Source organism: Erinaceus europaeus, chromosome 21, assembly GCF_950295315.1.
Source record: "Erinaceus europaeus chromosome 21, mEriEur2.1, whole genome shotgun sequence".
Taxonomy (NCBI): domain Eukaryota; kingdom Metazoa; phylum Chordata; class Mammalia; order Eulipotyphla; family Erinaceidae; genus Erinaceus; species Erinaceus europaeus.
This window is the reverse complement of record NC_080182.1, coordinates 11611045-11633322: the sequence shown is the minus strand read 5'-3', so window position 1 is coordinate 11633322 and position 22278 is coordinate 11611045. Positions and strand designations below refer to the sequence as shown.

The window sequence follows — 22278 nt, the reverse complement described above, 5'->3', positions numbered from 1 at the left end:
CTGAGCAATCCTCTATCCAGACAGAATAGGGGAGCCCAGCATGTGCTAACAGAGGTGGAGTTGAGAGCATGTAGACCAAATGAAGCCCCCTTTTGATTTTGGTGAGTCCCTTTCAGGACTTGTGTAAATCATTGTTCATAAGGAGGAGATCTGTGGCCCACCTTCCTTCCTGGGCCCCCAGACTGTGGCCCCCCAGGGCAGGGCGCAGATTTCTCTGGCCTGTAGCCCGGGCTGCCTGGGACAGGTCAGACAGGTTTGGCTGGTGCAGGTGGGTGTCTGCAGCTTCCAAGTGCGCAAGTCTCCAGCTCCAGACCAGGCTTCCAGCTGCACGTCCACTGCTGCCCTCCTCAGCTCAGAGTGGGTGAGTGTGCGCCAGTGTGCCCTCTCCCGTCTCACTGCTGCCCCCTACACCCACCAGCTGACACTGGAGGGGCAAGCTCTCCAGAGGAAAAGCTGCTCCATTTGCCCCGGTAGCCCCTCAGCCAGCTGCCTATCTTGAGCTGTGGGCCTGCCTGGGGGCACCCAGCGTGCTGTGTTCCCACCACTGCCCCTCCCCGTGCCTGCTGGGGGGTCTCCTCCTGGGATGCACCCATGCCCCCTAGTCCACAGAGCAGACCACACCATGAAAAATTGAGCCTCTTTATTGGTACCCGGGAGCTCAGGCCCAAGGGCTGAGGCCTGCGGAGCAAGGAGCAGGCCCAGCACCTGGGCTCCTTGGCACAGACACAGAGGAAAATGAATAAATTATAGACCTAACACTCAAAATCAGAATTAGGATGCAAAAGTGAACATCAGCAAATATGGGACAGGAAGCCCAAAGAAGCCCCAGCCCCCGTCCCCATCCCTACCCTGGCCCAACCGGCCTCAGAGAGCAGGCAGGTAGAGCTGGCTGGAGTGCAGGGCTTGGCCCCAGCCCTTCCTTGCCCCTGCTCCCCCCTGCAGTGATGATGGGCCCAGACAGAACAAAGGCTGTGGCCTCTGGGGAGAAGGTGAGGCAGAGAGGGCTGCATGGGGGCAGATGAGGGCTCTGGTCCTGGTGGGTGAGCCCAGCCCCTCCCCTTGCCCTGGGGCCAGAGGCCTCTAGTCCCCACCTGGCACACACCACAGCCTGGGAAGGCCGGGAGCTGGGGCTGGCTAGGCAGAAGTGACTCACTGGGGTGAGTGTGCCCACCCGAGAGGGGGAGGGAAAGAGGGAGGTGACAAATAAATTATGGGAATAAATTATAGTCTTCACAGTCCAGAGGATTCAGGACCCGTGCAGGGGCCTGGGGCTCTAGGTGGCAGGAGAAGTCAGAAGTGGCTACTTTCAGCCCTTATCTTTGCCATCTTTGGGCTGAGGAACGTCACACAAGACTCAAAATGAGTCTGCAAAGCTCCAGGGCGGCACACTTCCTCCTCTTCCTGGTAGGCGCCACGGAAGTGGAAGAGACCACGCGTGTGTCCTGGGGGTGGAGAGGGCATGCCCGCAGAGCATGAGACTGAAGGGGAAGGCCCCTCCCTGTCCTTTGTAAGCACAGAACATTAATTACAACAATCAATCAATCCAGACTGTTGCTTGCAAACCAACAGGATGGCCCACAGGGGTGAGCCAGACAAGCAGGAGACCCTTCCCCAGAGTCCCCTAATTACAATAAAGCAGCAACATGATTCCTGGGGCCAAACAAAGGGACTCAGGTCCTCACACAGGTGCTGGCTCCACCAGGGACACTGGGGCAGTCTCCTCAAACTGGCTGTCCAGGAAGGGAACCAGGGCCTCGGTGGCTGGCTCAGACAGGCCCAAGATGGACTCCAGGAAACAGGTGCTGGTGTCCCTAGGTGGGGAGAAGGCAGGTGAGGGGATGTGGGGTGCCTCCAGGTGATCCAGGCTGTCGGATACCTTCCGGGAGGTGTAGTGAGGCCCCAGACTGTAGTCTGGCAGGGCCTGGAGCAGCTCAAAGGAGTCGCAGGAAGACAAGCTGAGGTCCACTGAGCTGCTCTGGCCGGCATCTGCACTGGGCAAGGCAGAGGTGCTGGGCAGGCTGCCCTCTCCTGACCATTTCAGGCCACCACTTAGGAAGCAGCTGGCATCCAGGTTGGCATTTTCATCGAGGATGCCAGACGTGAGGCTGGAGCTGGAATAGCTGTGGGTCCAACTCGTCAGGCCTGCGGGGTCGCCGGTGCCAAAGATGTCAGCAGGGTGGAAACAGCTGAGGTTGTCCAGGGTCCCCATGGCCCCTTTGTTTTCCTCCTCCTCCTCTCCCCCTAGGTCAGAGTCACTGAAGCTCAGGATCCGCACCAGGCTGTCGTCATCCACACTGGGCTGGAGACCGGAGCCAGGCAGGGGCGCGTGCACAGAGCCATCGCTCGTCCCGGATACGCTGGAGGAGTCAGTCATGTCACTGCTGGAGCTGTTGTCCCCCAGCTCACTGCTCATGGGCGGCTGCACCAGTGAGAAAGTGGGGGCCAGAACCTGCTCGCCAGGGCTGGATGGGCCTTCCTGGGCAGGGTTGAGAGGGCCCTCCTGTGTGGGGGCCTCCAGTTCCCCGAGGCTCTCAGCCCCCTGCTCCAACCTCAGGCGGGTGACCGTGTGGAAGAAATGAGTCTGCACTCGAGTCTGATTAAACTCCACTCGGCCTGTGGGGTTCTCACAGCCCTCTCCACAACAGCCGCAGGGGAAGGCCGTGTGGTCCATCTGCAGTGAAAGGAAAGACACACGTGAGAATCTAGGGGAGCCCAGTGAAGACCCAAGGCCAGAGCCTCCTCCTCCATCTGAAGTGGCCACCATACCTGGCATTTGATGCCCGCCAGGCTGCAGGAGCAGGTCTCAGGGTCACAGACCTGGTCACAGTGGCAGCCACAATCCTCCCGAGACAGGCGCAGGGCCTGCAGCTCCCGCTTCTCCTCCCGGTCAATTTTCCGCACGCCTGCAGCCCGCAGCAGAGCCCGCCGCTTCCTGGCTGGGTAGGGCTGGAGGATGGCTATTTCTTCCAGGCGGCCACTAGCCACGGCCACGGCCAAGTCTTCCTCCACGGAGGCATCGTCAATGGCGTCCACTGTCATAGGCGGACTGGCCTCTGTCTCGGGTGTGTTGGCCTCAGCGAGCTGCAGTGCATAAGAAAGAGGAGGCATAAGTGTAGGCGCACAAGTGGCCAGAGTGTCTCTTGTCACTGGACAGACCTGTGTGCCCACCCTGGGCTGGCTATTGTGGATGCCACAGTGGTGGGCACAGCCAAGAACGCTGCCCACAGACACCCTGAAAACTCTTTGCACGGGGAGTTCTGCTCACGTCATTCCCAGAACAAATTCCTTCGCAAGGCAGGTACACCAGTGACTCCCAGTAAATGTCACATCAAGTCCCAGCCCCTGCCTGCTAAGGTGACAGATTCAGTGCCTATGCCCTATAACATAGCAGCCATAAGCCCTTCCCCTCCCTGACCTGCAGGTAACACAGGCAACAGTCCCTTCCTAACAGGCTGCTTTGCCCAAAAACATAATGGGCACCGCAGCACCCAGCCCTCCTGGTGGTGAGATAGGGAAGCAGCCTGACCGAGGATATGGCCGGGAAAGAGGGAGCAGGGTCCTCTACCTTCCACCTCAGCACCTCCAGCTTCTCCTCCTTCAGGCGTTGGCGGAGCTTCTCGTGCCGTGCCCGGGCCTGCTCCCGTGCAAACTCAGCCAAGGAGAAGTGGCGGCAGGCACTGTGGCGAGAGGCCATGCCCAGCGTGCAGCCTCCACGACTGGGCACGCTGGTGAAGCCCTGGCACCGGGGAAAGTAGAAGACGGTGATACCATCGAAGGATACGCGCCCTCCTGGGCGTTTCCGGCGAGCCCGCTTCAGAATGGGCAGGGCTGGGAGGCAAACGGGGAGGCAGGGCATTAATTCTCTGGGAGCACAGCAGCACCTTCCAGGTGGCTGCCTCTGCTGAGCCACCTCTCTCCGCCCCTCCCCTACCATCCTGGAAGACAGCTGGCTCTGAGCTCAGGAGGCAGCCTGGCTGGGACTAGAGCTGGTGGTAAAGCTGAGCTTTCTGTTCTTTACCCATCCAAATGAACATCTTTCTGTAGGTCCCATGGACAGTCTTCTAATATCTGAAATTGATTGGTAGTGTTCTTTATATATGAAAACAGATACCAGTCACCTTGGTTTATTTAATCAGAGAAATATTTATCTTTTACTTCATAGCTTCTGCAGATTGCAATGGGCTTAGAAAGTCCTCAATTGGGAGTCAGGAGTAGCGCGGCGGGTTAAGCACATGTGGCCCAAAGCACAAGGACCGGTCTAAGGATCCCGGTTGGAGCCCCCGACTCCCACCTGCAGGGGAGTGGCTTCACAGGGGGTGAAGCAGGTCTGCAGGTGTCTATCTTTCTCTCCCCTCTTTCCATTTCTGTGTCCCATCCAACAATATTAGTAACTAGAATAATAAAGCAACAAGGGCAACAAAAGGGAATAAGTAAATAAATATTAAAAAAAAAAGAAAGCTATAAATTATGTATTTAGTCAAGTTGACATACTGGCATACTATTGCTTTTTACTGGGTTGAATCTCAAGATATGAACATAAAACAGCTGTATAGTGACCCATCCATACTATTTCGACTTAATGTGCTAATTTTGTACCTGACTATATATATGTATATATTTGTTCACTGGACAAAGGCAGAGAAATCAAAGCAAAGGGAGAGGGAGACAGACAGCTGCAGCGCTGCTTCACTGCAAAGCTTCTCCTCTGCACGTGTGGACGGGGGCTTGCACTGCAACACATGAGCTCTGCTGGGTGCACCACGCACGACCCAGCCCCATACCTAGCTCCTTGAGGGAATGTTCTTTTAAAAAGCTCTCTGTTTACATTCTTGAGTCAACCATCTGCAAATAATAGCCATGTGTCTGTCACAATTCAACACATGTCCTTTTTATTCTCTTAACTGAACTGGTTAATACCTACGGAACACTGCTAACCACCCTCAGTTTGCCCTTCCTTTAGTGTAACTGTCTCCACTAGCTCCTCATGAACCCTAGTGCCCAGCTGTCGGGTTCTGACATGGTTTTTAATCATTTAAGGTAGAATTCACTGGTTGCTGTCTTATCAAATGTTTTAACTAGGAGAACAACACATTTTATCTAACATCCAATCTGCATCTACAACAACCCTTATACTTCTTCTGCTTGGGTAAACTATGAAAGTAGACTTGATGACAGCAGACTAGCCCTTGATCTCCAGCATTAACCCAAGATAGTCTAGTCACAAAATCAAGTTCTCTTTTCTGTATAATGCACATATACCTATATATAAACAGATAAATATTATCTCTATAGTATTAAAGTATTATGGATAGAAGACTAGAAAAACACTATCTTAAAAAGCTAACTGGGTTTGGGGAGCACTACTGAAAACAGGGCTGAAAATCCCTGCTCTTGGGCGCACTTTATCAGTTTGGAATCAGAACTGCACAAGTCTGGGAACTAGCTGGGAAAAGACCTTTTTACAACGTTCAGGCAAAGCCTGACAATACCTCGACAGCAGAGAGACCAGCTTGACAGGCCCACAGTGAAGTGTGGGGCGTGGGACTGCAAGTGTACAGTTGGTAGGAAGACAGGGTGCCAGCTGGAAAAACGAAACTGGAACAGAAGGGAGTGGCCACAGTGGGAAGGCCCGAGGGCCACTCTGAGCAGCCCCATCCTGAACACGTCTAAGCAGGGGAGCCCCAGTGGGCATTCCTCAACAGCCCTGTGGCTAAGAGGGAGAGCAAATGGGGGTGGCGGCGGGGGGGGGGGGGGTAAAGACATGGGCAGGGCCTCCAGGGGCCAGAATGGCCTTGTCAGGTCCTTCTGATGGAGTTCAACTACGGCAAGGGAGAGACGATGTGGTGCGGCACTCAGGGGAAGGAACACTTACGGGTGAAACTCTGGGGGCCACAGAAGTCTCGGTCAGGCAAGGGCATCTGATCCCAGGGCCCCTCTTCATCCGAGCCCCAGGTTGGGGAGATGGAAGAGCTGGGTGAGCAGGAGCCTGATTGCTGGCCAGATGAGGACAAAGAGGAGGAGGAGGAGTAGCAGAGCAATGAGTCCTCGTCCAACTGGTCAAACTTCCGCTTCAACCCGGTCATGGTGGTTGGGGGGTGCTCTGGGGTCTGAACAGACGACCTGGAATGGAAGGAAAACTCTCTAAGTGGAAGGCCTAAGGAAAGCCAGTTATCTTCTCCTAGGAGATTCAGGTCTTTCCTTATAGCCCCCCACCCCCCAGCACTGAGGTTTAAGCACTGACCCTGTCGCTTGCAGACTCCCACCATCTCTGCCCCCAAAGCCTTCCTAGGACACGGCACGCAGCTTCCTTCCAATCCACCTACACAGGCGCATACACCAGACTGACAGATGGACCGACAGACCTCCCCAGCCCATCTCATTCCCAACAGGAATCCTGGGGGCTGACTCACTGGCTGGGTGATTCACACGGCTCGCATCTGTGTGCCTTTGTGTGTGAGGCAGTCTGCACAGCCTGCTCGGCCTTGCACAGAGGCACCACTTCCTGGCTGCCCCCCACACTGCCCACCACCCCAGCTCGCCCCAGCATACCCGCAGACAAACCGCCCGCCCGCCCGCCGTGCACAGCCCTCAGCACTCGCTCCTCCTCCAGGCTGACTTTGCCACTGGCCCCCATTCCCAGACACCGGACTTTCCTGAGCTCCTCCTCCTCCTCCCTCCCTTGGTGATGGAGCAGCTCAGATTCCCCACAGAAACCCCCAGTCCCGCAGAAGGCCCCTGCCTCCAGGCCTGGCCCCTGCTCGGTCTCAACAGTCATCTAGGGCCTGCCTCCACTCCAGTGTCTACCCTGTTAGTTCACACGAGCTGCTCATGGAAGTTATTCTCCCCACTTAAAAATGACTCTTCTAGTGAAACTGACCGGTCGAGGTGCTGTCCCACTCTCCCCTGGCTGTGGGCTGGCGGCCCCAGCACCTCAGGGGCCCCAGGCGGTCTCTGCCCTTGGTTCTCAGCCCTCCTCGGCAAGGTGGCCAGACTCCCAGAGCCTAAGCAGGAAGGAGACCAGGGACCCCTTCCCCCTAAATGTCTCAGTAGATAGTCATCCCTCCCTTCCACTGCTTGGGAAACCCCAAAGGGCTCAGTCCTAAGGACAGTGTGCAGTCACCTTGTTGCTGCTGTTGAATCCATGGCTGGGCCCCTGAAGGTCCCAGGGAGGAAGGGGAAACTGCAGAGGCCCCAGTGCTGGGGAGCCCCTCCCCCACTGCCATCACAGGAAATGAGAGAGAACAGGAAAAGCCAACCAGCAAGCTGGCCATCTCGACTCAGGTGTCCTTTCTAAACACCACTTTCCCACCAGCCCAGCCCGGCCCGGCCCAGTCCAGCCCGGCCCATCTCCCAGACCCCTTGCATCCTGGAGGGTGTGCTGCCCACCAGCTGTCTGGATGACACTCCAGAGAGAAGCTGTAACAGGCACAGCTTCTTCAAGGCAGGCCTCCCGCCACAAGAGAAGCAAGAGGAGCTCCCCTCCCTTGTCAACCCCTGGTGTGGGGCCAGGGGGAAGAGAAGGCACAGGTGTTTCCGGGGGCTTCTCCGCGGGTCGGGTAGTTTCTCAGGCTGGGCTGGCAGCCCCCCTCCCCCCAAGGGTCAAACCACAGAGAAAAACAACCCAGCTCCCAGCTGACCTGTAGGCTCTCCCTGGAGAAGGGGAGCTCCGGACACAGCCAGGCATGCACACAGACCAAGGCTCACAGACACACCCCACCCACCAGTCCAGCTGGGAGACCCCACCCTTTGCCAAATTTTAGATACAGGCTTCAGAGTACAGAACAACTCCCTAATCGGTCCACAAACCTGTGACCACCCCCAGCCCCGGCCACTCCCCAAACCAAGTGCCCACTTGGTAGCTCTGCAGGACTGTTCCTTAGAAACAAAATTCTGCAGGCTCCAAATCAAACCCCTGTCTATGCCCCCCACCCCCAGCCCCACCCCATGCCATCTGTTCCTCTTCCTGTATTCCCTATCTTAGTAACAGCACTGCCACCCACCCAGAGACTTAAGCCAGAAACCTGCGGTCCTCCTCCACTCTTCTTCCCTCTGCACAGGCGCAGGCGCGTTAGCCCCCCCACCCTGGAAGGACACAGCTAGCTCCCTAATCCACACGTGGCACAGACTCAGCAGATAGTGAGGAGGCCTCCCCAGTAGAGTGTCAGCAAACTCTCGAGGCCCTAGCATCAGACTGCTGTTAAAGCTTGGCTTGGCTGCAGATTGGCTGGGTGACCCTGGGCAAGTGCCTTTATCTTTCTGTCTGTGACTTCAGCCTCTTGGGAGGTTTACAAGAATCCACACATGTCAAGGTCTTAGAATGGTGACAAGCACTTAGGGAATGTCATTCTATACTGGGGGGGGGGGGGAGCAAGCACCTAGATTCAGACAACACAGATGACTCAGCTGAGGACTGAGTGGAAGAAGTCACACACAAGAGGACAGGGGAATGGGGAATGAAGTTCAAACAAAACAAACCCAATCCAAGAGGTGATGCAGTGGCTAAGGCGTAGGGCTCTCAAGCATGAGGCCCTGAGTTCGATCCCTGGAAGTGCCTGTACCAGATTGATGCTCTGGTTCTCTTATTTCTCTTTCCTCCTATCTTTCTCATTAATAAAGAAAACCTTACCAAAAAAGAAGTGGAGAGAGTAACAATAGGAACAGTCATAAGGAATCTTAAGGGAGGGGGACTGGAAATGCTCTATGTCGTTTGGGAAAGAAATCCCTTGGGTGTCCACGATAAGAGAATACAGGATGGTGAACCAATGCTTTGCTGTATCCCCCACCCCCAACAGTTTCTCATAAGAAAGGGAAATAAATACTGGCCCAAGGGTGGTTCAGTGGAAAAGCACATGTGTAAGATCTTGGTTTTTATCTCTGGCACTGCACTAGGAGAAAAAAAAGTTAAAATACACGCACTTTGTATATTTTCTTTGTCTCTTTCAATTTTAAAGTGTAGGGTAGAGGAAATAGCATAGTGGTGACGCAAAAGACTCTCATGCCTGAGGCTACAGAGTCCCAGGTTCAGTCCCCTACACCACCATGAACCACAGCTGAGCAGTGCTCTGGTAAAAAAATAAAAAGGGCGGGGGTAGACAGCACAATGGTTATGCAAACAGACTCTCATGCCTGAGGCTCCATCAAATCCCAGGTTCAATCCCCCGCACCACCATAAGCCAGAGCTGAGCAGTGCACTGGTTAAAAAAAAAAAAAAAAAAGGAAAAAGAAAAAATTAACTGTATTGCCCTGAGCACATCTCTGACCTCTGTCCCCACTGCAGCGACCCATATCCCAGGCTCCTGATTCTGCTCTTATCCTCTCCTTACAACCATTCCGCAGCCAAAGCGATCTTATTAAACCAAGTATCTACCTTCAACTCCCCTAGGGAGGAGAGCTTACCCCTAGGATCCAGTCCAGTATTTACAAGAGCCTCACAGCAGGGCTGGCTACTGCTTCCCTCCATTCCCTCCCTTTAGTCTCCAGCATCTTCCTCCATTCCTTCCTTCCTTCCTTCCTTCCTATTGCACCAAAGCAAAGGACTCTGGGGAAGAAGGGCACTGGGGGGTGGGCAGCCTTTGGGGTCCTGGTACACAATAGTGAAAAGGACCCAAATTAGGAGTGACAGTGCTTTGCAGATACCTACCGCAGGGAGATGAGGCATTATACCCATGGGTCAGTAACTGTACTGTAAACCATTAACCCTCCCCATAAAATGGTAAAGAAAAATTACAGTAAACAAAAATCAACTCTATCCTGATCGTCTGGAAAATCCTCACTGCTCAACCTCCCTCACAGCAAGTTGAAGGCCTCTGCTTAACATAGTTTGGGGGAGAGGAGGCAGCAGAAGCCCACCCACCCCAGCCTGTGCCAAAGGGTATGAGCAAGAATAGTACACAGAAGGGGGGGTCTCAGAAGCGGGGAGGCGGGTGTCGGCGGCGGAGGTTCTGCATGCTCATGAGTAAGCGAGTGGAGAGAGATGCCAGGGGAGCAGGTTTAAGCCAGACAGCCCCCGGCTCTCCCTGGGGGATGACAACAGAATGACAAATTCAGGTGAGGAGGTGGTGAGCTCCAAGGCTCTGTCAGATAGGGAGTCGGGGCACAGAGAAGACCCCCTGACACACACACTCCCAAACTCCTTGGGGCTGGAGACTCGGGGAGAGAGGCAGAAGCCCCCAACTTTCATATTCTCCCACCCACCTGGGAAGCCAGTCAGGCAGAGGCAGAAGATGAGAAGATTCAGCCAGAGCCAGAGTCTGAAAAGAGAATGATAGATAGTGAAAGAGTCCAAGCAAAGTGTCAGACTGTGAGTCAGAGGCTGGGGGAAGGGCCCCCAGCAGCTACCCAGGAATCGGGATCCCCGCCCGGCCCGTGGCACGGTTCCCAGGGTGAGCACAGGCCCCCTCCCGGGGTCCCGGAGGAAGGAAAAAGCAAGCAATTCCCAGGAGCTGGCTCAGACTGCACCACCACACCCCCAGGAGCCCTGGAGCCCAGCCCTGAGCAGAGACAGGACAGGCGGGCTTTTTCCGGGATCTGCCTGGGCGGCCTCCCGCCACAGACACCTTGGGCTGCCGGCCCTGGAGGGGGTCGCCTCCCCACCCCACCCCACCCCACTCACACCCGTTTACCCGTCCAGGCCACGCTGAGTGGACCCCGGGAGGGCCACCCCGTCCCGGATACCCAGCAAACAGGCACCTGGGCGGGGGGGGGGGGGCGTCCCCAGATCTCGGGGACCCTCAGCAGTCGCGGGGTCCCAGCCCCCAGCCAGAGCTGGTACCCGGGAGGGGGCACCTCGGGCCGCCTCCATCCTCCTCCAGGAATCCGAGGAATGTGTCCTTTAACCTCGCGTCCCAGACCTGGGTCAGCTCCCCCCAGCACTCGGGGTCACATGACTGCCCCCCAGGCCCTGGGAGCTACTTCCTGGGAGCAGGGGCGGCCCAGTCCCGGTCCCTCTGCCCCCCGCCCCGCCCCGCCCCGCCCCGCCCCGCCCCCGGCCTGGCTGGGAAAGCAGTGGGCCTGGGCGGCCGGAAAGGAGGCAGGAAGCCCGGGCACAGCCCTCCCCCAGCAGCCCTCCCAGGGATCCCGGGGCGGGGAGGAGACGGCGCCTGGCACCGGGCAGGTGCCCAGTGAGGGCTGGGGCACGCAGTGCGAGCTCGGGAGAAGCGACAAGCGACAAGCGAGGCTGCACCTGCCTGGCTGCTGCCTCTGCCCAGGAGGCCGGCCACCCGTCCGTCCGTCCGGCCGTCCGTCCGTCCACTCATTCATTCATTCATTCCGTGCTACCGAAGCAGGCAACTGGGCGAGCAGGGAGAAGGGAGAAGGGAGAAGGGAGCGCCACTAGCGGGGGAGGAGCGGCGACAGGCCAAGTTGGGCGCCGGGGGTCCCGGGCGGGGGTCCGCAGGCAGCCGCGGGGCGGGGGGAGGCCGGCGCTGCGCGAACTCCATCTGCATTTTTCAGAAATGCCTCCGCAGCTGGGGCCGGGCCGGGCCGGGCCGGCGGGAGGGGGCGTGACGGGCGAGGGCGGCGCGGGGCCGGGGGTGGACCCGGTGACCTCGGGAGGGTTTGGGGGCGTGTGTGAGGGGGGCCGAGCGAGTCGGGAGGGCGGTGACTCAGTGTGGCGGCGAGTGACGGAGCCGCGTGTGGGCATCGCCGCCCCGGGGGAAACTGAGGACCGGCCGGAAGCGCGGGGGGCGGGCGGCGGCGCCCGGAGCAGCACAGGTGAGCGCCCCGGGGCAGGAGGGTCGCCCAACCGCCCGCCCGCCCGCCCGCCGCGCCGCCAACTTGAGCGGAAAAGTTCTGGGTTGACGGGGTCACAAGGAGACGCCCCGACCCCCGGCGCCGCCGTGACCTCTCGGGGGTCTGGCGGCCGGGGGGACCGGCGCCTCCACCTCCCGGCTCTGCCCCAGTCCGACGGCGCGGGGTCCGAGGGGCAGCGCCGCCCACCGCGCGGGACGCCCCCCTCCCCAGCCCCGGCCCCTCCGCACTCACTCACCTGAGGGCCGGCGCCCGCCCGCGACCCCGCTGCGTCCTCGCCCGCCCGCGTCTGCGTCCCCGTCCGGCCGCCCCTGACCCTCGCTCGGCTCAGCCCGGCAGCCGGCGGCTCGGCTCCTCACGCTCTGCGCGTCCGGCGGCGGCGGCGCGAGACTGGCTGCGCTCGGCCCCGCCCGCCCGCCGCTCCGCCCTCGTCGTCAGTGGAAAACTCCGCGGCTCCAGGCGCTGACGCACGCCAGCCGCGGGCCCGCCCCGGACACGCCCCTCCACAAACGGCCACGCCCCTCCACAAACGGCCACGCCCCTCGCCGGAGAGCCACGCCCACAGGCCCGCCGTGATTGGCGGGTTTCAGCCTCCTCGACAGCCCCGTCGCCGCCAGACCCCGCCCATTTCATTGCCAGACACACCCCTCGAGTGCCCGGGCCCGCCCCTGGATACGCCCTTGCCCGGCCCGGCCCGGCCCGGCCCGGAGCTCCGCCTCCCGGCTCACCTCCTCCCGGCTCACCTCCTCCCGGCTCACCTCCTCCCGGGCCCCAGCGGCCAGGCGGCCCGGCTGCCCAGCGGACTCTGCAGCCTCCCCGCCCGCCCCACCACGCACCTTTCCCGCCCGCCGCAGAGCTGGGACCCCCAGTGCCGCCGCCCCGTTGTACAGATGGGTAGACTGAGGCCACCTGCAGATTCTCACCTGCACCCCGCCGCAGGCAGTTTACCGTGTTCTCGAAATCCCATTTAAACCTCCAAATTCTCCTCTCTTCCACGCAATCCCCAAAAGAGTAAACTGCGACGGGAGACGAATCTGGGGTGCGGGTGGCCCCCGGGGGGAAGGTCACCTGTAAGCCTGACTTCACCTCTGTTCCGGCCAGAGATCCAGCAGAAGCCTGGTGCTCGGGCTTCTTTGCAGCCCCCCCCCCCCCATTCTTCCTTAGAAAAAGTGACAATTGGCGGAGGGTAGATAGCATAATGGTTATACAAACAGGCTCTCATGCCTGAGGCGCCAAAGTCCCAGGTTCAATCCCCCGCACCACCATAAGCCAGAGCTGAACAGTGCTCTGGTTAAAAAAAAAAAAAAAGGGGGGGGGGGGGAGTTGGGCTGTAGCGCAGCGGGTTAAGCGCAGGTGGCGCAAAGCACAAGGACCGGCATAAGGATCCCGGTTCCAACCCTGGCTCCCCACCTGCAGGGGAGTCGCTTCATAGGCGGTGAAGCAGGTCTGCAGGTGTCTGTCTTTCTCTCCTCCTCTCTGTCTTCCCCTCCTCTCTCCATTTCTCTCTGTCCTATCCAACAACAACAATAATAACTACAACAATAAAACAACAAGGGCAACAAAAGGGAATAAATAAATAAAATAAATATTAAAAAAAAGAAAAAGTGACAATGGGTGGGGGAAATAACAAAGTGGTTATGCAAACAGATTCATTTAATGCCTGGGGCTCCCAGGTTCAATCCTTCCCCCCCCACACACACACACACACCATAAACCAGAGTAGAGTTGTACTCTGGTGAAAAGAAAAGGGGAAAAAAGGCTGTTTGGGGGGCAACCTGGCCTGGGAAGCTTTTTTTTTTTTTTTTGCCTCCAGGGTTGTCGCTGGGGCTGGGTGCCTGCACTAGGAATCCACTGCTCCTGACAACCATCTTATCCATCTCGTTAGCCTTGTTATTGTTGCCATTGCTGCTGTTGAATAAGACAGATTACGAGAGAGGAGAGGAAGACAGAGAGGGGGAGAGAAAGATAGCGACACCTGCAGACCTGCTTCACCGCTCCTGAAGCGACTCCCTAGGTGGTGAACCGGGGGCTCAAACCCAGATTTTTCCTTCTGTCCTTGAGCTTCACGCGCTTAACCCAGTGCATCACCGCCCGGCCCAGCCTAGGACACTTCCTTTTTTTTTTTTTTTTTAAGATACCTTTTTAAAAATTATGTATTCGTTCCCTTTTAGTTGCCCTTGTTTTTTTTTTTTTCTTTTTTGTTGTAGTAGTAGTTGTTGTTGTTATTGATGTCATCGTTGTTGGATAGGGCAGAGAGAAATGGAGAGAGGAAGGGAAGACAGAGAGGGGGAGAGAAAGATAGACACTTGCAGACCTGCTTGCCCTGCAGGTGGGGAGCCGGGGGTTCCAACCGGGATCCTTACGCTGGTCCTAGCTTTGTGCCACCTGCTCTTAACCCGCTGTGCTACCGCCCGACTCCCGTCCCCCCACCCCCGCCTGGGACACTTCTAATGGCCAGTGGCACTCCCTGCTGAGGCCAAGGCCGGCCCTGAGTCAGCTAACACTGCATTTCTGCGCAGAGAAAGTGCCTGCAGTCAATCCTCCCCAGCAATCCGTCCCCCAACACACACACCCCGCGCTCTCTGCTCACCCCCGGGGCCGGTCCTGCCCACCGAGTGCCCCTGGAGATCTCAGCCCTCGCACCTTAGCCCGGAAAAGCGAGCCCCTCTCTCGCCCAGAAAGCCTTTGGGCCATACGCTGCTCACTCTCCTTAAGGGCTCAGCTCGCACTGCCTCTTCCAGGGAGTCTTCCAGGGAGCCTGGCCCTCCCCCTCCCAGCTCTGCTCCCGCTGCATTCTGGGTTCTCCAGGCTGTCCTAGATGAAAGCAATCGGTGACTGGCCAACCCTCAGGATTCCTGTGGGCCTTCCTTCAGATGGGGGTGGGGGTAACCTGCGAGGCCACCGGTGGCTGGGTGTGGAGGTATGTGAGTGTGGTGTAGAGGGGGCCAGGTGGGCCTGCCTGCCCCTTTCCACCCCTGGAAGGATGGTAGGAGGACAGGCTGGGGGGGGGGCACCAGCCCCCTGACCTTCCTGGATGCCTTGAAGGCCGGCAGGAGATGTCTAGATACCCAGAGCCTTTGCTGCGGCTTTGCAGTGACCTCAGGAGCTCTGTGGGGCCTACAAAGCCAGATGAGGCTGTCCCTGGCTCAGCTTTGCAGCTTACCTCTGTCTGTCTGTCTCTGTGTGGCCCATCAAGCCCAGTCCTGCTCCTCCATGGTCTCCAGTGTGTAGACATGTCTTGTTTGCACACACTGTGTGTGTGGCATGGCCACACCAAGTCTTGTAGGTGTGTCTGGAGCTCACTGTAGGTCTCTGGCCCCTGGGTGTGTTCAGTTCACCCTGGTTCAGATTTCCAAAGGTGCCACCCTCTGGCCTCCTGCACCTGCCTAGCACCCACTGCCTTGCTTATGAGCAGTAGGAGGGCAGGGGCTGTGCCCCGCTCTGTGCTGGCCAGGAGCCTGGTGACTGCGCAGGTGGCTGGAGCCAAGGGAGAGGGCAGGACTGAAAGTGGAGACGGAAAGGTTATCAGCCTGCAGCAGGTACTTTGAAGTCAAGGGTGTGGCTGAGACCCCTGCAGCAAAGACACCCTGTTTAAATGCTACAGACCCTAGTTTCAGCTGCTGGAGGTGACTTGTCTCTTAGAACTGGGACAACAGTTGGACCCTCCAGCTCCCCTCTCAGCTAAAGGGGGGCAGACCTTACTGGGCTCAAGGGATCATTTCTCTTTTGTGCAAACCCCGCCTGCTTGTGCCAGGTCAGGACCCCAGGAGAAGGGGGGTAGAGAACTCTATCAGGTGTCAACATTCCTTAAGTTACGCTGAGGTATCAGTGCATACAACACATGCTTTGCATGTGTGAGGCCCCAGGTTCCATCCTCAGTACCAGGTATGACTGAGTGGCTCTCTGCTCAGCCTGTCCCCGCCCCCCACCATCATTCACTGAATAAGTAAATACATCTTAAAAAAAAAAAAAAAAAAAAACCTTGACTTTTCAGAATCTGTTGTCTGCTGTTCAGGGTCTTGGCAGGGCTAAGCTCTAAAGTTGATGAGCTCTCAGGCTGCCTGCGTTAGTGTTCTGCTGAGCTGTCTACACAGTACTAGGCCAGGGAGTTGGCAAGGGTTGCAGTGGGGGCTTAGAACAGGCAACCCAGTAAGAAGTGGGTGGGGGGGGATATGGAGACAGGAAGAGAAAGAGAGGGAGTAAGGAAAATATAAGAGAATTAAAAAAAGTACCAAATAAATGCTGTTTTTCTCTGCCTTGGGCTGGGCTCACCAGATGGTCCCCAGATGTTGCTGGTGACGGAAATGTCTCCCCTTGGGATCCCAACTCAACTTCTGTTCATGGGGAAGTGAAGGTTCTGTCCCAGGGCAAGAAGGGCGGGGTCTGGAGCAGCGTCCACCTGTGACTCAGGCACACATACAGGCAGGAACACACCCACACATCCTTGGGGAACTTGTGAAGACACACAGGGGTCCAGCTGCAATTCTCAAACATTCAGCAGTCATGCATCTCCTGATATCAGCAAATTCAAAACAAAATATTACATATGTGAAACTGATATGTCTAAATTTAAAATTGCCAGTGAGCCAGAAAGATTAAAAGGGTAGGACCAGTAGTACTCAATGTGACAGGGCTGAGAATTAGACCCATCTGACTTTATTGGCAGGTATGTAAATTGATGCATTCAGTTTGGAAAATAAATTGGCAGTGCCTGTAAGAGCATACACAGGTGAACTTTATACTCTTCCAATTCTACTCAGTATATACCCAAGAGGAACAAGAAACTGTGTCTAACAAGGTATAGAAGTAAAGTTGTTCCAGTAAAGCTAGAAAAAGCACAAATGTCCAAGATGTGAGTGGAAACAAATAGTGACTTATCACACAGTGGAATAATACACACTGAAGAAAAAGTGCAGCCAATTCCCTCATATGAGAGGGATGAATTTTTAAAAATAATATAGTGAAATAAAGAAGCCAAGCACAAAAGAGTGATAACTTGATGGCACTTATTTATATGACTTTAATTTTTTTATTATCTTTATTTATTTATTGGATAGAGACAGCCAGGAATCAAGAGGGAAAGGGAGGATAGAGAGGAAGAGAGACAGAGAGACACCTGCAGCACTGCTTCACCACTTGTGAAGCTTTCCCTCTGCCGGTGAGGACTGGGGACTGCAACCCGGGTCCTTGAGCATTGTAATGTTCGCTTCTTCTTCTACTAGCGTTTGCCCTTCTTCCGTAGCCAGTCAACAGTGTCAGGTTGAGCGTGATGTAAAGTTTCGAGACCTCCTTTGAATCTGGAGAGGTGGCAGTCGTTGACTATGTGGGTCATAGTCTGTCTGGAGCCGCAGGGGCAGTTCGGGTGGGTCGTCTCTGGCTCCCCAGCGATGGAGCATAGCGGTGCACCGGCCATGGCCTGTTCAATAGCGATTGAGGAGGGCCCAATCATAACGTGCTAGGTCAAAGCCGGGTTGACGCTTGCAGGGGTCTGTGATGAGGTGTTTGTTCTTTACCTCAGCTGACTGCCAACTCTGTTTCCAAGAGTCTGGAACAGAGAAGTTCAGTGTAGGCGCTCAAACAGATGTGCCACCACCCGGCCTCTATACAATGTTTTAAAACAGGTGAAAGTAAGGCAAGATGATGATGTTTGGGAGTCTTGATGAGAAAAGAATCATGGGGCGGGGTGGTGGCGCACCTGGTTGAGTGCACATTACAATGTGAAAAGACCTGGGTTTGAGCCCCCAGTCCCCACCTGCAGGAGGAAAGCTTTGCTCTGTCTCTTTCTTTATCTTCCCTTCTCTCACAATTTCTGGCTGTCTCAATCCAATAAATAAATAAAGATAAAAAGAAAAAAATTTGAAAAATAAAAGAATCATGAGTCTTCTGGATGCTGGAGATATACTAAATCTATGTTATACTTGAAGAGATGCACAAATGTAAAAATGCAGGTTCTTTTTTTTCCTTTTCTATTCTTTTCTTTTCACCAGAGCACTGCTCAGCTGTGGCTTATGGTGGTGTGGGGGATTGAACCTGGGACTTTGGAGCCTCAGGCATGAGAGTCTGTTTGCATAACCATTATGCTATCTACCCTCCGCCCCAAAATGCAGGTTCTAGAAATTTTGAACTACACTTTCTGTAAGTTTTACTTTGATTTGGGGGTGAAGGTGGTATACACTTGTGAAAGATGTATTATTGTTTTAAACCTTCCACCAGGAAGTCCACATCTTGACCCATGAGGAAAGCCTGGGGGTCTCAATCTGTTTATATTGTAGGGGTTTCTTTCCAACTTAGTTATCCTAATTAGGAGTTTTATTCCACCATGATTCTCAGATGCAAAGAAGCGTTGCCTTTGATTCATTTAGAGTAAAATGTTATGCACGGTGCACAGGATTAGCTCAACTTCATTCTTTTGCATGTGAACACCCAGTTTTCCCAGCACCCTTGGTTGGAAAGATGTTATCTTGCAAAAGCAGATAAAAACAGCTGAGGCCCCTGAGAACTCTGGCCTGTGGGCCACTTCCAGGGCTTGTCTAAGGAACAGGGATGGATGCTTGTGTAGGAATGGTTTGTGTTTTTTATCCAAACCCATGAATTTACCTGGGGGTGGTGGTGGTGGTGACAGTACTCTGAGCCATCAGGTTTGTGAGCTATTTTCAGATGTGCAGGGAGAAGGGAGAAGGCCTTTAGTGTGGCTGGCTGGGAATAAGGCCCAAGAGGCCTGTGTGGACAACCCAAACCACTTGTCTTGAGAACACAGGTTTTCCACAACTTCACCTTTCTTCCTTTTCCTCCTCTCAACCCCCCCCCCCCATCCCTCCACCCATCCCAGTCCATGCCAGGCTCTTGAGCAATCAGAGATAAAGAGTTTTGGGTCATGCCCCTAGTTGTTGAATCAAAAGCAGAGAGCAGGACCCAGCAACCTCTGATTCAACAGTTTCTCTAATTGTTTCTTCTTCTTCTTCTAGCGTTTGCCCTTCTTCCGTAGCCAGTCAACAGCGTCAGGTTGAGCCTGATGTAAAGTTTCGAGACCTCCTTTGAATCTGGAGAGGTGGCAGTCGTTTCTGTTTCACAGCAGAGTGAGAAACCCACTAAGCTTTGACCTAAGAAGGCAAAACCCAGGAGAGGACCATCTTGGAGCACATTTCATCAACATTTTTGTTTATCTAAAATGGAAAGACTCTAGCATGTGGGTCTGGGAATGAAAACTGACACAAATGAGTTCTGGGTCAAAGGATCTTTCACAGATATTGCCAAATAGTCCTCCTCCAAGTTACACCAAGATGTCCCTTTCAGCCAATAGTATTTGAGCATGGCTGTTTCCCAACAACCTCCCTGGCACTGGATGTTCATCTCTGACCATCTGATAGGGGAAACAAAGAAGTTAACTTACTGTTTTAATTGGCTTTTGTCTAATTATGGGTGAAGTTGAGCCTTTCCAAGCCATCTCTATTTCTAAGTTGTTGGCTTATAGTCTTTCATTATATTCTATTGAGTTTCCAATTCTGGCCCACAGGGTTGTTTTTGATATGGGGGTAGCACATACCTTTAGAAGTTATAATACTGAGGGTCGGGTGGTAGCGCAGCGGGTTGAGTGTACATGGCACAGAGAACAAGGACTGGCTTAGGGATCCCGGTTCGAGCCCCCGGCTCCCCACCTGCAGGGGCGTCGATTCACAGGCGGTGAAGCAGGTCTTCAGATGTCTATCTTTCTCTCCCTCTCGTCTCCCCTCTTTTCTCCATCTCTCTCTGTCCTACCCAACAACTACATCAACAACAATAATAATAACCACAACAAGGCTAAAGCAACAAGGGCAACAAAAGGGGAAAAATAGCCTCCAGGAGCAGTGGATTCATGGTGCAGGCACTGAGCCTCAGCAATAATCCTCCAGGCAAAAAAAAAAAAAAAAAAGAAGTTATAACACTGGGGTCTGGGTGACGGTGCACCTAGTTGAGCGCACATGTTATAATGCACAAGGACCCAGGTTCAAGGCCCTTGTACCCACCTGCAAAGGGAAAGCTTTGTGAGTGGTGAAGCAGGGCTGCTGCAGGTGTCTCTCTTCCTCTCTATCTCCCCCTTTCCTCTCGATTTCAGACTGTCTCTATCACATAAATAAAGATGATAAAAAAGTTTAAAAAGAAGTTATAAACATATATAAACATATTGGGAAGGGGGCCAGGTGGTGGCGCACCTGGTTGAGCAGGCATTTACAGTGCTCAAGGACCCAGGTTTGAGCCCCTGGCCTCCACCTGCAGGGGGAAAGCTTCACAAGTGGTGAAGCAGGGCTGCAGGTGTCTTTCTCTCTCTCCCTCTCTGTCACCCCCTTCCCTCTCAATTTCTGGCTGTCTCTATCCAGCAAATAAATAAAGATAAAAAAAAATATTGGGATATGTTTTTGTTTGCTTGTTTTTTTATTACATAGTAGGTCTAGCCCCATCTTGTTACTTTTCCTTAGCAAGGTTTTCCTGCCTCTCGTTCATCTCCCCATTTGAATTTTATATCACTCTTTGGCAAGTTCCCCACCTGATAAACAGAAAAATCCTAAAATAATTATAATTAGAATCATTCTGAATTGACAAATTAATTGAACATTGCATTTCGGTATTATTGTGTCTTTCTATTTAGAGGCATAATATAGAATGGCCCTTCCTTGTATAATCTGAACATTATTTTCATATAAAGGTCCTTATATGTCTTTGATTCCATCGTAGCTACAATATCTTGCTATCATATTTACTGACAAGTATATTTAAAAAACAAGCCTGCTAATCTTTATATGGTAGCCTTGGAAGTCTGAGGGGTCATCCTGCCCCAAGTAGTTATACATTTTTCAATTCCATCACCTATATATGGGCTTGAACTTTCTTTTTAGTGATTCCATTTCTTGTTCCTCTTTTTTGGTGTAATTACATTGGTTTGAACTGCCAGATTTCTGTCAAGTAATGGTAATGATGATGGCCAGCTTCTGCTTCATGACCGGAATGTAGTTCCAGTTTCATTATTTATTTATTTATTTATTTATTTATTTATTTATTTTTATCAACGTACTGATCAACTCTGGCTTATGGTGGTACATGGATTGAACCTGGAACTTTGGAGCTTCAGGGATGAGAATCTCTGCATAACCATTATGCTGTCTACCCCTGTCTCCAGTTTCATTCTTAAGCAAGAAATTGGTTAAATACACACATATGTACATATATGAACATTTGCATGTATGCATGCTTGTGACTCCAACATCATATCCACTGTGTCACCTTCTGCGCCATAGATTGGTTTTAATAGGTGTGAGGTGTTTATTGAATGTCTTTTGAGCTTCAGTTGAAAAAATGGGGGCCAGGTGGTGGCATATTGAGCGCATATTGCAATGTGCAAGGACCAGGGTTCGAGCCCCCAGTCCCCACCTGCGGGGGGGAAAGCTTTGCAAATGGTGAGGCAGTGCTACAGGTGTCTCTGTCTCTCTCTCTCTATATATATATCTATCTCCCCCTTCCCTCTCAATTTCTGGCTGTCTCTATCCAATAAATAAAGATAATAAAACAAATTTTAAATAGAAAAAGTGCTATATAGTTCTTTTTATCTATTGATATGTTTAATTCTATTAGAGATTCTTTAATATTATCAAGTCACCAGTATTAGAATGAACTTATTTGGATATGATTAGTACTTCTTTTGAGATACTGCTAATATTATTAATCTTTTATTTTATTTTTTTGCACTTCAAGCTTAATCATACTTAATTATGATTCAGTTTCTCCACACCCCCAATGAAGTAAAAATTTACTCATTTTTTAATGCAATTTCTATTTGCATTTTCAGTCTGCTGTTATTCTCTCAACTACTGCATCTTCTTTTTCTTTTTTTTAAATTTTTTATTATCTTTATTTATTTATTGGATAGAAAAGTCAGAAATTGAGAGGTCAGGGGAGACAAGGAGGAAGAGAAACAGAGAGACACCTACAACACTGCTTCACCACTTGCAAAACTCTTCCCCTTCAGGTGGGACCCAGAAGGCTCAAACGTGGGTCCTTGCAGCTGTAATGTCTGCATTCAGCCAGGTGAGCTACCACCCAGCCCTGTGCATCTTATTTTTCATTTTGAAGTTTTGCTGTTGTTGCATAGAGATTTCTGGAAACTAGATTCCTAATACTGAGATTCTGCTCTCTCTACTGTTTAACTTGCTTTTATCTCATTTAACACTTTTAAGTTTTTGATTTCTTTGTTATTTTTTTTTTTTACCAAAACATTGTTCAGCTCTGGTTTATGGTGCTTCAGGGAATTGAACCTGGGACTTTGGAGCCTCAGGCCTATTTCTTTGCATAACCATTATGCTATCTACCCCCACCCTAATTTTTTAATTTCACACACAGATATCAGAACACTGCTTAGTTGGGGTGGGGGTATAGCATAATGGTTATGCAAAGAAACTTTCATGCCTGAGGCTCTCAAGTCCCAGGTTCAATCCCCCACACCGCCATAAGCCAGAGCCGAGCCGTGCTCTGGTAAAACAAACAAACAAAAAACACTGTTCA

At 53.3% G+C, this 22278-nt stretch overlaps 1 protein-coding gene across 5 annotated transcripts; it reads right to left on the bottom strand.

Moving 5' to 3' along the window:
• Positions 1 to 623: 623 nt before the first annotated feature.
• Positions 624 to 12157, bottom strand: CSRNP1 (cysteine and serine rich nuclear protein 1). Of its 5 annotated transcripts, none has more exons than XM_060180393.1 (5): positions 11987 to 12157; positions 5873 to 6120; positions 3566 to 3828; positions 2767 to 3081; positions 624 to 2671 (listed from the first exon to the last, which is right to left on the bottom strand). In XM_060180393.1, exons 2-5 carry the CDS (start codon positions 6081 to 6083, stop codon positions 1679 to 1681), a joined length of 1782 nt encoding a protein of 593 aa, XP_060036376.1. In that variant the 5' UTR covers positions 6084 to 6120; positions 11987 to 12157; the 3' UTR covers positions 624 to 1678. The 5 variants fall into 5 exon arrangements, with proteins under 5 accessions (XP_060036376.1, XP_060036378.1, XP_060036377.1 ...); XM_060180395.1 differs by lacking the exon at positions 11987 to 12157 and adding an exon at positions 8022 to 8210; XM_060180394.1 differs by lacking the exon at positions 11987 to 12157 and adding an exon at positions 8001 to 8023.
• Positions 12158 to 22278: the final 10121 nt, after the last annotated feature.